The sequence below is a fragment of the Hemiscyllium ocellatum genome, chromosome 13 (assembly GCF_020745735.1).
Source record: "Hemiscyllium ocellatum isolate sHemOce1 chromosome 13, sHemOce1.pat.X.cur, whole genome shotgun sequence".
NCBI lineage: Eukaryota > Metazoa > Chordata > Chondrichthyes > Orectolobiformes > Hemiscylliidae > Hemiscyllium > Hemiscyllium ocellatum.
In genome coordinates, this window is record NC_083413.1 from 68,954,679 (window position 1) to 68,970,511 (window position 15,833).

Below are 15,833 nucleotides of genomic sequence, written 5' to 3' on the forward strand. Positions count from 1 at the left end.
CACACTTGCCTTTGTTGATCAGAATATTGACTGTAGGGCTTGGGATGTCACAGTTAGGTCATGTTTAGACTACTCCGTACAATTCAGGTCATTCTTCTATAGGTTAAACTTGATGTTGTTGTGACTGGAGGCTTTGTGTTATAGGGAAAGGCTGAATAGTCTGGGAATTTTTTCCCTGTTGAGGGGTGCCCTTAATGAGGTTCATCACATTATGAGGAGCATGGAAAGGGTGAATAGTCATGGTCTTTTTACAAGGGTGAGGGAATCCAAAACTAGAGGGCATAGGTTTAAGGTGGGAGGGGAAAGATTTATAAAGGACCTAAAGGGTAACTTCTTTTTAAACAAAGGGTGATGAGTGTATGGAACGAGCTGTCAGAGGAAGTGGTGGAGGCTGGTCCAATTACAATATTTAAAAGACATCTGGATGGACATATGAATAAGCACTGTTTTGAGGGATACGATGGGTCTAATTACGTGCTATATGACTTTATGTATTGATGAACTCAAAACTAACTTTTCCTTTACTGGTCTTAATGCCATTCATTGTGAAATGGATCCCTTGTAATAGTTTCAAACAATTTTTTAATCCAAGGGACATGGGCATCGCTGGCTGGGCAGCATTTATTGCCAGTCTCCAATGCCCTTAAGGTGGGATTTCAAGGATTGTGACCTGGTGGCAGTGAAAGAATGGCAACATGTTTCCAAGGTGGGATGGTGTTTGGTTTGGGGGGAACTTGCAGATGGTGGTGTTCTCAAAGTATCTGCTGTCCTTGTCCTTCCAGATGGAAGTGACCATGGGTTTGGAAGGTGCTGTCTCAGGATCTTGGATGAATTTCTGCTGTGCATCTTATCGATAGTACACACTGCTGCTACTGAGTATTGGTGATGGAGGGATTGGATACTTGTGGGTGCGATGCCAATCAAGTGGGTTACATTTTCCTGGATGGTGTCAAATTTCTTGAGTTCTGTTGAATCTGCACCCATCCAAGCAAGTGAGGAGCCTTCTCTCACACTCCTCCCTTGTACTTTGTAGATGGTGGACTGATTTTGGTAAGTCAGGTGATGAGGTGAGTATTCTCTGAAATGATCCGCAAGACCGTGGATTTGGGACACTGGCACCAACCAACGCCACTGCCCAATGGCGAACACTTCAACTCCCCCTCCCACTCAGTCAAGGACATGCAGGTCGTGGGCCTCCTCCACCACCATCAAACCCTAACCACCCAACACCTGGAGGAAGAACACCTCATATTCTGCCTTGGGACCCTACAACCACATTGGGTAAATGTGGATTTTAACAGTTTCCTCTTTTCCCCTCCCCCACATTATCCCAGTCCCAAGCCTCCAACTCAGCATCGCCCTCCTGATGTGTTCACCATCTTTCCCATCTATCTGCTCCAACCCCCTCCAACCTATCACCTTCTCCTTCATCTTCATCCACCTATCACATTCTCAGCAATCTCCTCCCAACCCTACTCCCCACCCATTTATCTCTCAGCCCCCTGGTCCACAAGCGTCATTCCTGAGAAGGGCTTATGCCCAAAATGTTGATTCTGCTGCTTCTTGGATGCTGCCTGACCAGCTGTGCTTTTCCAGCACCACATTCTCGACTCTGATCTCCAGCATCTGCAGTCCTCACTTGTTGATAGCAAGGGGCATTAGCGCTATTGCCGGAATGTTGTCAGGGCCCATAGCCTTTGCAGTATCCAGTGCCTCCAATCATTTCTTGCTATTATGTGGAGTGAATCAAATTGGCTGAGGACTGGAACCACAGATAGAGTCTGATCTGGAATATCCACTTACCCCTTCTGGCTGAAGTTTTGCTGTGAATGCTTCAGCCTTATCTTTCGCAGTAATGTGGTGGGCTCTTCCAACTTTGGGGTTATTTGTGGGCCCACCTCCTTCAGTGATTTGTTTAATTGTCCACTACCATTTGTGACTGGACATGGCAGGACTGCTGAGCTTAGAGCTGTTCTATTGGTTGTGGGATTGCTTAGTTCTGTCTATCACTTGCTACTTACGCTGTTTCGCGTGCAAATAGTACTGTTTGGTGGCTTCAGCAGGTTGACACCTCACCTTCAGGTGTGCCTCCTGCACCCTCCATTGAACCAGGGTTGATCCCTTGGCCTGATAGTAATGGCTGAGTGGGGGATATTGCGGGCCATGAGGTTGCAGATTGTGCTGCAGCACAGTTCTGTTGCTGTCGATGGCCCACAGTGCATCATAGATGCCCAGTCATGAGCTGCTAGGTCATTTCGAAGTCTGTCCCATTTAGCACGGTAATAGTACCACCGTGATCGTACCAGACCACACAATGGAGGTTACTTTCAATGTGAAGGTGGGGACTTTGTTTCCATATGGACTGTGCAGTGGTCACCTTTACCTATACTGTCATGGACAGATGTATCTGCAGCTGGCAGATTGGTAAGGATGAGTCATGTATGTTTTTCCCCATTGTTGGTACCCCCACCACCTGCCACAGACCCAATCTGGTAGCTACGTCCTTTAGGACCCGACCAGCTTGATCAGTAGTACTGCTGCCCAGCCACTATTGGTTGAAATCCCCCACCCAGGGAACATTTTGTGCACTTTCCATCCTCAGTACTTTCTCCATGTGTTGTTCAGCTGAAGGTGGACAATACATGGTAATCAGCCGGAGGTTTCATTGCACATGTTTAACCTGAAGCCATTAAACTTCCTGGAGTCCAGCGTCAATGTTGAGGACTCCCTGGGCAACTCCCTCCCAATGGTATCCCACTGTGCTGCTGTCTCTGATGGGTTTGTCCTGCTGGTGGGACAGGACATATTGAAGAATAGTGATGGTAGTGCCTGAGACATTGCCTGCAAGGTATGATTCTGAGAGTATGGCTAAGTCAGGTTGTTGCTTCATTAGTCTGTGAAGCAGCTTTCCCAATTTTGGGACTTGCCCCTCAGATGTTAGTGAAGAGGATCTTGCAGGATTGAGAGAGCAATTCCTACTGTTGACTTCTCAGGTGCTTAGGTCAATTGAAAGTTGTCATTTCTTTGTTGAGACTTTGTAGCCGTTAATAGAACAGAGTGGCTTGCTAGGCCATTTCAGAGGGCAGTTGTTAGTCAACCACATTGCTGTGCCTCTGAAGTATCACATTGACCAGATTAGATCAGGATGCCAGATGGGTTTTTCTGAAAATCAGCAGTGGTTTCATGGTCATCAATAAATTCTTAATTCCAGATATTTGTATTGTATTCAAATTCCACCATCTGCTGTGGTGTGTCCCCAGAAGTGAATTACAAGTTTTGTTGTCATACCTGAAGTCCATCGCCTTCCCATGAAACTGAAACTGCTGGAGTCTGCCAGCCTGGTTGTTGGAGAGATTGTGTTTGTCTTTCAAGCTGCTGCTGGTGTAACTGTACCTGGTAAGCACATAAAGCAGGCAGTAGCAGATCTTGTCATGTTCCATTTTTGTCATAGAACTACCCCAGCACCACCCCCACAAGCCGTGAATGTGCAAATGAAAAATATCTCAACCTAAATTAGTTTGGCGAGTAGCCTAATTGTTGTGGCTATTGTGTGAAAAGTTACCTTTCATCTCAATGAAATTTGACAGTGTGTTGTTTCTTAGCCTCTGATAAAACAAGGAGTTTTCTTGATTCTGAGAATACATCCTGTCACCTGGAATCACAAACACTCCTGCAGCCAATTGTAAATATCCCTTCATGTCATTTTAAGCAAAGTGATAGAACTAACCTATCAGTGGGTATCGAGGAGCAGGGTGTGAGGCCTCTCTAATTTACCAAATGCTATACTAAAGGATGGTGCCAGTTTTATGCTGAAATGCAAGTGCAGGGGAGGATGTGTGGATTGGCCCACACGGGGTGTGAAACAGTAATACTGAGACACGGGCTGGTGAATCTGCAGCCTGCTTTGCAATGCCTTCAAATCAGAGATGGTACAAACAAGGTACTGACTTGTTTTGTATCCTTACTCGTTTTGTATGACTTTGTCAGATCAGCTTCATCTGTGATGGGCTGAATTCCTGGGGCCACTCAAGGCAGGAAATGAGGGGATGTGACTCCCAAACCATCAGCAACAGCTGCTATGTCAACGGCAGGAACCTAGTGCATGCGGGGATGATTGTGAGGAGGTCAGCCAGCAGCACCTCATAGAATAGGAGTTCCATGATTGGGCCTGTTACCCTGGTCCCATCAAGGAGTCCTGGCTGATGGATATAAACAGGAGTGTCAGTGGTTCTGTTCACTCTGAGAGCTGGCTCTGAGCGAGCTGGGTCAGTGTCGTGTACTATGTGCGTGTAAACCGAGGGTGACACGATGACAGAATACTGTCCCTCTCTCGAGTTATTTCACAGGCTGTTTTTGAAGAGATTATTTCGGGACCCAGAAAGACCAATAGTCCTCACTAGGTCAGAGGTCAGTTCAACTCTGGAAGAGCCTGCTTTGAGATGGGTTCAAGAGACCAACTGGGATTTTACAGTCTTTCTCCAGCTTCCCGAAGCAACAGGGGAAGACCAGTACTTGGAGGTGGGCACCCCGCTACAAGTCCGGGTGCCAACACTGAGTGCAGATCTACAGTGTTTCCTTACAAGTCTGGGTGGTGTTAGTGCCTAGGATGGCCTTCTCGATCACCTGCCTACCCCTCACCCCACCACCATTTAAGGGTAGCCTGGCTGCTTTCCCTGTGTCCTTTTTTAAAATCAAGTTTTTATAAAAGTGACTGAAAGGCCAGCTTCCTGATGTACCACCCTCCCAATGACTGAACTTCATAAAGATGGAGGGCCTCTGGTTCTCCAGCTTCAAAATCCAACACCCCACCCCCTCCACTGCCCAGAATTCGATAGCAAATGTGTATTCACGCTAATTAGGGCCTCACCCATGTGGAATTACCAACTTTTAATCAGTCTCTACACTGACCCCTAGATCAAGGCATCGGATTCACAAACAGAACAGGTTCTGTTTTCCCATCTCCATTGCACAAATTCATAAATGTTTCAAATGCCGTTGTTATTTTCTATCTAGAATGTGGGAGAAGTGATATGAAGTGAGAATGTCACTAGACTAGTCATGTAGAGGTTCAGGCTAAGACACTGCAGATATAAGTTCAAGTTCTACCCTGGCTGATAATGGTACTTAGATTCAATTAATAAAACTGGAATTGAAGGCTAGTTTCATGATGATCATGAAATTGTCATCAATTGTCTGAAAAACTCATCTGGTTCACTCATATCCTTCAGGAAAGGAAATCTGCCATCCTTACATGGTCTGGCCCACACGTGATCCAGATCTACACAAATGTGTCTGACTCTGTCCTCTGAAATGATCCAACAAGCCATTCTGTTCAAACAGGGAGGGTAATTAATGCTGGCCTTGTTGGTGAAAGAGTAAAGAAGAAAGATCTCTGGGAGGCACGGTGGCTCAGTGGTTAGCACTGCTGCCTCACAGCACCAGGGTCCCAGGTTTGATTCCAGCCTCAGGCGACTGTCTGTGTGGAGTTTGCACATTCTCACAATGTCTGCGTGGGTTTCCTCCCACAGTCCAAAGATGTGCAGGTCAAGTGAATTGGTCATGCTAAATTGCCCATAGTGTTAGGTGCATTAGTCAGAGGGAAATGGGGCTGGGTGGGTTACTCTTCGGAGGGTCAGTGTGGACTGGTTGGGCCAAAGGGTCTGTTTCCACACTGTAGGGAATCTAACCTAACCTAATCTAATTTTTATATCTACAGGGGCTGATTATGAACCCACTGATACTCAGAGCAGAATGAGTCCAGTCGCTGTACATAATCATACCTTTTGTGTTCATTGCAACAGAATCAAAAGGACCAAAACTACACAGTTTTAAGAACCAAATCAAACAGCATGACAGTGGATGGGCTGAAACCAGGCACAACGTACGTGTTTCGGGTTAAAGCCCACACCAGTGGAGGACACGGCACCTACGGCGGTGAAATTGAGCTGGAGACCAGTCAAGAAGGTATGCAGAGAAAAACCCACTGAGAACAAACCACCTTGACATTGAAACATCCAGATCATAGCACAGGAGTAAATTGAAGTAAGCAATGGTGGTCATTAGTGGTCATTGACAGCGAAGGTTCTGGAGGAAATATTCAAGCAAAGATTCAAAATGAGCACATTTTTTGGGCAGATGCAGGAATTATTTCTCATGCAGAGGTGATGGTGACAATCATAGGTGGGCACATCCCTCTGGCTTTAAGGAATTTGCAACTGCAGTATCACATGAAACTGCAATACGAGTAGCCTGTTGGGATTTGTCACCAGGAATTGTGCTTCTTAATGAGGTAAAATGATCACAATTCACTAGTCATAAAGATCACTTCATAATAACCAAGAGCAAAAGTGTCTTTAGCTTACTGTCCTTGAATATAGACATTGTGAGTCAAAATTACAAGAGCACACAGCGGGATGATGTATTTGTTCAAAGACATGGAATGAACTAGTGATAGTAAAGGAATAATGGTTATTTTCTGGAGTGGATTTATTGCCTTTTTTATTCCCAGCTAGAGAGAGCTAACACTTATTCAGACAGTGAATACAGCATTCACTTCTGAAGGCTGGGTGCTTTTTTTATATACAACAGGACTATGAACTAACATTGCTATTAAAAAAGAACAAGGTCTTCAAGTCTTCGATCAGTCCCAATGCATTTTTAAAGCCTACACTGACCAAACCTGTCGGACCAAAACTACATTCAGTTTGATCTCCATAGAACTAATCACAGGCTGACAGTGTTAATCAAGGTGGTCTATGTTTCACAAAGAATGAAAATATCTGTGAATCTATGCATGTGTGGACATATTTCTGGGCTCTACAGAAAGGAAATTGAATCAACTAAATGGATTTAATTGTCCTGAAATGCCAAAGAAACAGCTCCTACTGAGCTTGTTTGAGCCAGTGGGAACATATGATTTAAGAGTAAAAGATCTCTCTTTGACCCTTTGATCCTAGTCCATCTTTCAACAAGATCATGGATGATCTGATTATGCCATCAAATCCAAATTCCTGCATGCCTCCAATAACCCACGACTCCCTTGTTAGAATCGATCCACCTCCACCTTAAAGATATTCAATGACCCAGCTTTTACCTTTCAGTGAAGCAGAGTTCCAAACACTCTCAACCCCCGTGAGAGGAAAGGTCTTACTCTGTAGAGAAGGATATGGAAGCTAGAGAACGTGGAGAAATAAATAGCAATATCATGGAGGTGGTGGTGCTGGATGTCTTAAAATGCAAAAATGTGGAGACACACCCAAGACCTGATCAGATGTACCCTAGAACTCTGTGAAAAGCTAGGGAACTGATTGCTGGGCCCCTTGCTGAGATATTTGTGTCATTGACAGCCACAGGTGAGGTGCTGGAAGACTGGAGGTTGGCTAACGTGGTGTTTTATTGAAGAAAGGTGGCAAGGAAAAGCCAGGGAACTATAAACCAGTGAGCCTGACATTAATGGTGGCTAAGTTGTTGAAGGGTATTCTGAGGGACAGGATTTACATGTACTTGGAAAGGCAAGGACTGATTAAGGATAGACAGCATGGCTTTGTGCGTAGGAAATTGTGTCTCACTTGATTGAGTTTTTCGAAGAAGTAACAACGAAGATTGATGAAGGCAGAGCAGTGGACGTCGTCTGTATAGACTTCAGAAAGGTGTTTGACAATGTTCCTCATGGGAGACTGGTTAGCAGGTTAGATCACATGGAATCCAGGGAGAACTAGCCATTTGGATACAAAACTGGCTCAAAGGTAGAAGACAGAGGGTTGTGTTTCACACTGAAGGCCTGTGACCAGCGCTGTGTCATAAGGTTCAGTGCTGGGTCCACTGCTTTTTGTCATTTATGCTAATGACTAGGATATGAATTAGGAGGAGTGTGGCCAGTAAGTTTTCAGATGACACCAAAATTGATGGTTTATTAAACAGTGAAGAAGATTATCATTGAGTACAACGGGAATTTGATAAGATGGGCAAATGTGCTGAGGAATGGCAGATGGAGTTTAATTTAGATAAACGTGAGGTGTTACATTTTTGTAAGGCAAACCAGGGCAGGACTTATACACTTAATGGTTAGGTCCTAGGGAGCGTTCTTCAATGGGGGAGTCACTCGTAGACAGGGTAGTGAAGGAGGAGTTGGTTTGTTTGCCTTCGTTGGTCAGCACTTGGAGATAGTGAGGATAGCAAATGCTGGAAAGTCAAAATCGATAAAGTTTGGAGCTGGAAAAGGCACAGCACCTCAAGCAGCGTGAGAGGAGCAGGGGAATCGACATGTCATGTTGGAACTTTTCATAAGGGTCCCGATGAAAGGTTCCAACCTGAAATGTTGACTCCCCTACTCATCTGATGCTGCTTGAGGTGCTGTGCTTTTTCCAGCTCCAGACTTTATCGACTCTTGTATGGTCAATGTATTGAATAAAGCAGTTGGGAGGTTATGCTGTCGCTGTCCAGGACATTGGTGAGGCCACTTTTAGAATACTGCATTCAGTTTTAACCTCCTTGATATAGGAAAGATCTTGTGAAACTTCAAAGGGTGCAGAAAAGATTGACAAGGATTTTGTCAGAACTGGGGGCTTTGAGTTATAGGGAGAGTTGAATAAGCTGGGGCTATTTTCCCGAATCATCAGAGTTGAAGGGATGACCCTCTAGAAGTTTGTAAATTCATGAGAGGCATGGATAGGGTGGATACGGAAGGTCATTTCCCCAGGGTAGGGGAATCCAAAATGAGAGGGCATAGCTTTAAAGTGGGAGGGGAGGGATTTTGAAAGGGACGTAAGGGGTAATTCTTTCAAGCAGAGGGTGGTGCGTGTGTGGAATGAGCTGCCAGAGGAAGTGGTGGAGGCTGGTACAACCACAACATTTAAAAGGCATCTGGATGAGTATATGAATAGGAATGGTTTCGAGGGATATGGGCCAAATGCTAGCAAATGGGACTAGATTAATTTAGGATATCTGTTTGGCATGGACGGATTGGAATGAGGGTCTGTTTGTATACTGTGCATGTCTATGACTGTCTTAAACATGAGAGCCCTAAAATTAACTCAGTCCCCTAGCTGAAGTCTGTTCAACAGAGGAAGCATTCAGCATCCACCATGTCAAGTCCCCCTCAGGTTCTTGTGTGTTTCAATAAAATCACTTCCCATTCTTCCAAGTTGCAATGGTATTATTCCCCAGATGACAACAATCTACTGATGAGCGGGATGGTGAGGGTGAGGGAGACGTTGCTGGGGCTTGCAGTGGGGATGGTTGATAAAAAGTGTATTTTCTTTGGGAAATGACATTTCAGTCCAAATTATGCCTTTTTTTTGTTCTGATGAATCAAATGTGGGGAGAATAAACAAACTGAAGAGAAAAAAATGTTCTGTTCTGAACAGTGACTTCCACCTTAACAAAGTCCAATTACTAACGTAAAGTCCTTGACGAACAATGTGCAAGTTTGGATATCTAGCAACAGAGCAGTGTGCCAGTGGTTGAAGATAACAGCTACACACGGAGGCCAGATACCTGAGGCTTTTGAGTACTTCACAAAAGAGAGATCAATAGGAGAGTGACAGAAATGCCATTGTTAGTGAACTGCTTCAAGATTTCCAGAATTATTAGAACATGTAGAATAGTTCAGGTTGACCTCTGTATCGGACCCATGGTCAATATCAATTTGTGACAGGGACCAGGGTACAGCTGTGGGCTCACATGCCAACCAGTAAAGAATTGGAGCAACAAAGATCTGTAAATCTTATAGTATTTCTATTTTACAATGTTTGTAATTTCTATTTCAGAGAATACACTAATCAACCTGTACACTGTCTTCCTTTCTTTTTTAGACATGCTAGCTATCGGCGATCCAAACCAACCCACCATCATGGCTGTATCCGTAGCTGGGGGGATTGTGCTTCTGATCTTTCTTGTTACCTGCTTTGTCGTGAGTGGAAGGTAAAACGAATTGTTTGTCGATTTACTCTGCATTGTGTCGGAAGTGGAGATTTAAGAAGCAGTTATTCCTCACTGATGTTTGACCCTGTCAATCTGTACTGTCATACTGTGGCACAGTACTGTTAATGCTAGAGTAGAACGATCATTTATGCATTGAGAATGCGCAGATGTTAAGTGAAATACCAGAAAGCAGCTGTGTCAAACTTGAACACAAATAAGTAAACAACTGGGAGTCCATCACAGATAAGATCGGTAATGGGAAAAATTGAAGGGGAGAGGGAGTAATATAGAAGTGTTGACAATGACACCTAGATACTTTGCCTTCCTAACTACCAACTCAACCTACAAAACGTTCGCTTTCTCACTTAAAGCCTCTGTCTATAAGCTTCTGCAGACTCCAAACATCCTCTTCCTTTCTGATTTTGGCTGTGAATGTAAGGATTCTGCTTGTCAAAGCTATAAAAAGTCATAGGTGCTCATTCCAACATGGAACAATACTGGCAGAAACTTAGTGTGTGTTCTTGGTAGGAAAAAGATCCAGCTTTGAAAGAGTATGGATAGTGAAGTGGCGATTTGGTAAATAGGTATATTCTTTCCATGATCCGCACGTGACCTATCCCAACTTGGACTTTTATTCATTCAATCTGTTCAAGGGCATTACCAAAAATGTCCTGCAAAGCAAAGCAAGGGGTCCGAACTTCCTAACGAACATGTAGTCATCAATATAACTCCCTTTATCACAGAACCTTAGCAACAAAAAAGGGCATTCCTCATGGAAACTCATAGCAATCCAAGTGAGTAGCTTTTTCATTTCAAGACAATGTACATTCCATGAGTACTTGTGTGTATTCACATGCTGACATTTCCTCTGAAATGGTTTCTTGCTCACAGCCAAATTGGTTTTGATACATGCTCACCCTGGCACTTTGAGCACAGCTCTTGACGTTCCTTCACCAGTCACTGGCTGCTTTGCCATGCAATTTAGCTAAAGGTTTCCACAGCTAGATTGAAAATGGAAATGTGATGAGTCAGAGACACTGAGGCATTTGATGTGTGATCTTTATGGGGAGTGGGTGCTTTCTCATTATTTACCTTTAATACGTATGATAATCAGTTAGTCTATGGATGTCATTTTCTTCTTCATGTCACATGTAAATTAAATCCAGCAGTCATGTTCCATCAATAAATTTAACAATAACAAGTAGCTTTGGAGTAGACAGCCCTATCTTTATTGACAGCACCTGGTGTGCTTGGTTAAACTGTGTGATGCAGAATTTAGTTTAACCCCTCACTCAGACTGACACAGGGCAGCAATTTTGCTCTTTGTATAATATAATCCTTACTTGACAGGAGTACCAACTTAAATATAAGAAAGATTAGGATGTACCCGATAGGGCTTTCTCTCACTGTAATGACATAGATGTTCTTCCTTGAGGTATATATGGTAAGTATAAATAAAGCTAGCAATCTAGATGTAAATTCATTATCATTTTGTGTTTGAGCTGTTTCTCCGCTGTGTTGCTTCTGAGATTTACATTCCAACCTGAAGCTATACTGCAATACAATTTGCTGAAAAGTCATCAATTTAATTGACAGTTTACACCTTAACACCTGCAGAGAAATGAATGAAAATTGTTACATTTTTCAATTTGACAGCAAACACTTTCAACGTAATCTGTTTGGGTTTAAACATGGTATTAATTAAAATATTAAATAGCTAACTCCTTCCCAAGTACGTATTTCTCAATATGAAAAATATGCCTGTGGAGGTCGAATGAATCCTTTATTAAAGCTCATTCATGTATCCCTAACGTATTTCTCTCTCTCTCTCTCTGAATGGAGACACTGGTATGCAACTTAAAAGTCTCAGTTTAATGGAAAGAGTCTGGGAATGGGTAATATAATGCATTAGAACATTGTCGCTCACCAGGTTCCAAAGCAGATGGTAATGTTGAATATCTCATTTTGGTTGATATTATGTCAGGGCCCTGAATGAATAGCACCACAAGAAGATTAAACTTGGATTGGGAGCATCAGACATCATGGGAACAGTGTAAAGACATAGACTGCAATAGTTCAAAAAGGCTCCCAATCACCAAAGATGAATGGATATTAAATTCTGAGCCCACAGCCCCAGAAGGATCCTAAAAAGGAAGAGAAACTGTTCTTTCCTCCTTGGTTAGAACAGTAAAAGCACATGGATGAGCTGGGGGAGTTTTTAGCTGCACTGGACTATCATTGAAAGTTTGTGAAAGGAGATAGACTGTTTCTGTACATAAAATGGACTGAATAATTCACTGTGGTAGAACAATGTCCTTCCAGAACCAAGACTGAGTTACATATATATGGTTAAGCTGCTGGTGGGATGGAGAGTTCCTGGAAATTCAATGTGGAAGTACCAAAGTAGAGCTAGGAAATTGAACACTGTCATGGGTGACTGGTAATTGCATTGTCATTTTTTTTTACTTGCTGTGGAAAGATATTGTGACTATACTATGGCTTTAATAGGTGTCAAAACATAAAAACAGGACAAAGTTTTAATATAGAGATATAGAGCTTCTAATTGGATCAAGTGATGTAAACATCTTGTGAGACCTTTGCTTCTTTTTAAAAAAAACATTGCAACAATAGAAACAGCCTGAATGGGTGTTGTCAAGCTGTCACAGAACCAGGATTCTTTAGTTTTGTAGTTTTTCAGCAGCAGCAGCAGTTGTCACTGGGGTCTCAGCTGGGTTTGTAAGCTGTAGAACAGCTCACTGCATACATTTCCTTCGAGTTTCCTCTTGATGTTTTACCTCCTGGGCTGCTGGAATTACGAGTGAGACCATCTGTTTTATTGACTTTGCCAAGTCAGAAAGCATGTGTGCATGCAGTGGATGGATGGCATGTTACTGCATTAGAGTAATTACTGCTAAGTATTGAAAAAAATATCCAATTTTAAAGTTGCCCAATTTCCTCATTCTCATTTTAACTATAGTTTTTGAGGAAAGTGTGTTTTGCTCCAAATCTGGTAGTTTGGCCCAGCAAATTGCATTTGGAATGAAATTCCTTGCACTTTAAATCATAAAAGTATGGGCAAGAGTATCTTCTTAATACATCTTGAGGGGGCTTGGTCTAGCCCATAACAGTATTCACAAATGTACCCAGATTATCAATGCTTTGAGTTCTGTTTTGCCTTCAAAATATAATCTGCAGCATATCTACATGTGTGGTGCGCTATGCTGGATAGTATTCTGGCAAGAATGGCAGCATCTGCTAGAAGATGGTTGTCCATGTAGAGTTAACTTGGAGCTAGTGTCGTCATTTTAGATATGAGAGCTCTATCTAATCCATATCTGAAGCTGAAAAGGTGTTCAGTAGCGGGAAGGATACTTACCAATGCTTTCAAATGCATCATCAACATCTTCCAGATGACCTGTTAATCACTGGAGTGTGCGTGCGTAATGTGGCGTGTGGTCCGTATGTGTGTTAGTCAATACAGACACACACAGGTGAGTCCACTCCCTTACCAGGACGTACAAATAGACCTCATGTCAGACAGAAAATCCAACCCACTGAGGGTAGAACAGGCAACTTTATTTAAATAAGAGGACATCAGATGTTGCACACACCCTTCCTCCAATCCAATACTCTCAGTGTAGACAGCAAGGCTGACAAAAGTGATCATTGAAGTCATAACAAAAGCTGACTAATGTTCTGCAAATATAATTTTATTTAACAAGAGTTGGAATAAACAACTCACCCTTTTCTAATTCTAATTAAACGTGGTACCTTTATTTCCTCCTGCATCTAAGTGATAAGGTGGACAAACTGTCTCTGTTCCACCTTAAGTTTCATATTCGAGTCTCACTTTCTCAGAAGGAGCCAAGTAGACAATTGGTGTCAATCTGAATTTACAATCATCCCAGTTCAATTGTGCTGCTAATTAGTAGCGAGTGGTTTGATGGCAGATCTTTGGGCGTACTTAAATTTGGAATGAAATTTAGACTTTGGAAAGACAATTTCATGCTTTGCTTTGTGCACATATCAAAGTGATTTTATTCACAGCTGTCAACCCATCAATTATTCCTGTCACATGTCATTATGTCTTACTTTGGCCACAATCTCTCTGTCAGAAATGAAGTCCACATTTTAAAATTTGGAGTGACAGATTTCAGACACTCTGATCAATCCTCATTACTGTTTACTGCCTTGGAAATCTTGATATTTTAAAACATATGAGTAATTCTTTAAATTGATAATGCAGTCTTAATTGTGAAAAGTATAGCAGAAATTATGTATTCAATTCATATGCAGTTTTGTAAATCCACACACAGAAAAGTTTACCTAATACCTCATTGATTACAACAAAATACAACAGATCTTAACGCTCCATTGATTTAGAACAGTGACTATAAGCACAAGGCACTTCTATTGATCATTCCAGGGCTACTTAACCATGTTTGGAGCAGGAGCAGGATGGATTGAAATGCAGATTAAAACCACTGAAATTCCGCAGATTATCTTCATCATAAAGGATGCATGTAATCCAATGTAGAGCTATAAGAATTTAACATCATTATACTCCCTCAGATTGATATCAGTCACACAATTTACATAGGTTGTGTAGAGTCAGCCTCTGCAGAAAGACATTTTCACAATACATTACATCTTATTATGGCAACGTTTCCAAGTGAAGTTGATCAGCTGCATCTTGTATGTGAGATGTTGATTCACAAGTCCACATCATTTTGAGTTTTACTGGAAGAAATTACCTAGCGTTTCTAAGTGTAAGTGCCAAACAAATGCAATGTGCAACTCTATGGGACTAGAATGATGTCTCATCAATCAATTTGATTAGCTTGGATCATGACAGCTTTGTGACCACTGAATTTTTCTTATATGATGACAGAGGGCTGGAATAATCAGTCTTCTCTCACACAACAGAGTAAGAATACAGTCCTGCACATGATACATTGCAAGCATATGGATTTGTACTGACCACTTTGAAATTGGCAGACCACCAAACGTCTCACTAGTTCACCCTATGATTATTCCATGAACACTCGGAAAAGCCCAATAAACAGTCTCTGATATGGGAAGGTTGGCTGAAAACTTTCTGCCAGAGGTAGACACAAATCTCCCAGTCAGATCATCCGACTTAATCAGTATTTAACTACAAGGGTAACAGGACCCAAAAGGTCAGGAAGCCATGATCATTAGTTTTGTACTTGCCCAACACATTAGATGTTCTCTTAATTTGTCTGCTAAGATTTGCTTTCCCAAAATGCAGCACCTTGCATTGATCTGAATTAAACTCCATCTGCCACTTCTCAGCCCATTGGCCCATGTGGTCCAGATCCTGTTGTAATCTGAGGTAACCCTCTTCGCTGTCCACGACACCTCCAATTTTGATGTCATCTGCAAACTTACTAACTGTACCTCTTATGCTCGCATCCAAATCATTTATGTAAATGACAAAAAGTAGTGGACCCAGCACAGATTCTTGTGGCACTCCACTGGTCACAAGCCTCCAGTCTGAAAAACAATATCCAAATGGCTAGTTCTCCCTGTATTCCATAAGATCTAACCTTGCTAATCAGTCTCCCATGGGCAACCTTGTCGAACGCCTTACTGAAATCCATATAGATCACATCTACTGCTCTACCCTCATCAATCTTCTTTGTTATTTCTTCAAAAAACTCATTTAAACTTGTGAGACATGTTGACGATCCCTAATTAGTCCTTGCCTTTCCAAATACATGTACATCCTGTCCCTCAGGATTCCCTCCAATAACTTGCCCACCACTGAGGTCAGGCTCACAGGTCTATAGTTCCCTGACATGTCGTTACCACCCTTCTTAAAAAGTGGCACCACGTTTGCCAACCTCCAATCTTCCGGCACCTCACCTGTGACTATCGATGATACAAAT

At 42.5% G+C, this 15,833-nt stretch overlaps 1 protein-coding gene across 1 annotated transcript in view; it reads left to right on the forward strand.

Moving 5' to 3' along the window:
- The window catches only part of epha4b (eph receptor A4b), a 317,518-nt gene that overhangs the window by 210,926 nt on the left and 90,759 nt on the right, over positions 1 to 15,833 (forward strand). The window contains exons 6-7 of the mRNA XM_060834906.1: positions 5,802 to 5,964; positions 9,813 to 9,921. Of these exons, the coding sequence (XP_060690889.1) occupies positions 5,802 to 5,964; positions 9,813 to 9,921 (272 nt within the window). The remainder of the gene's footprint in view (positions 1 to 5,801; positions 5,965 to 9,812; positions 9,922 to 15,833) is intronic.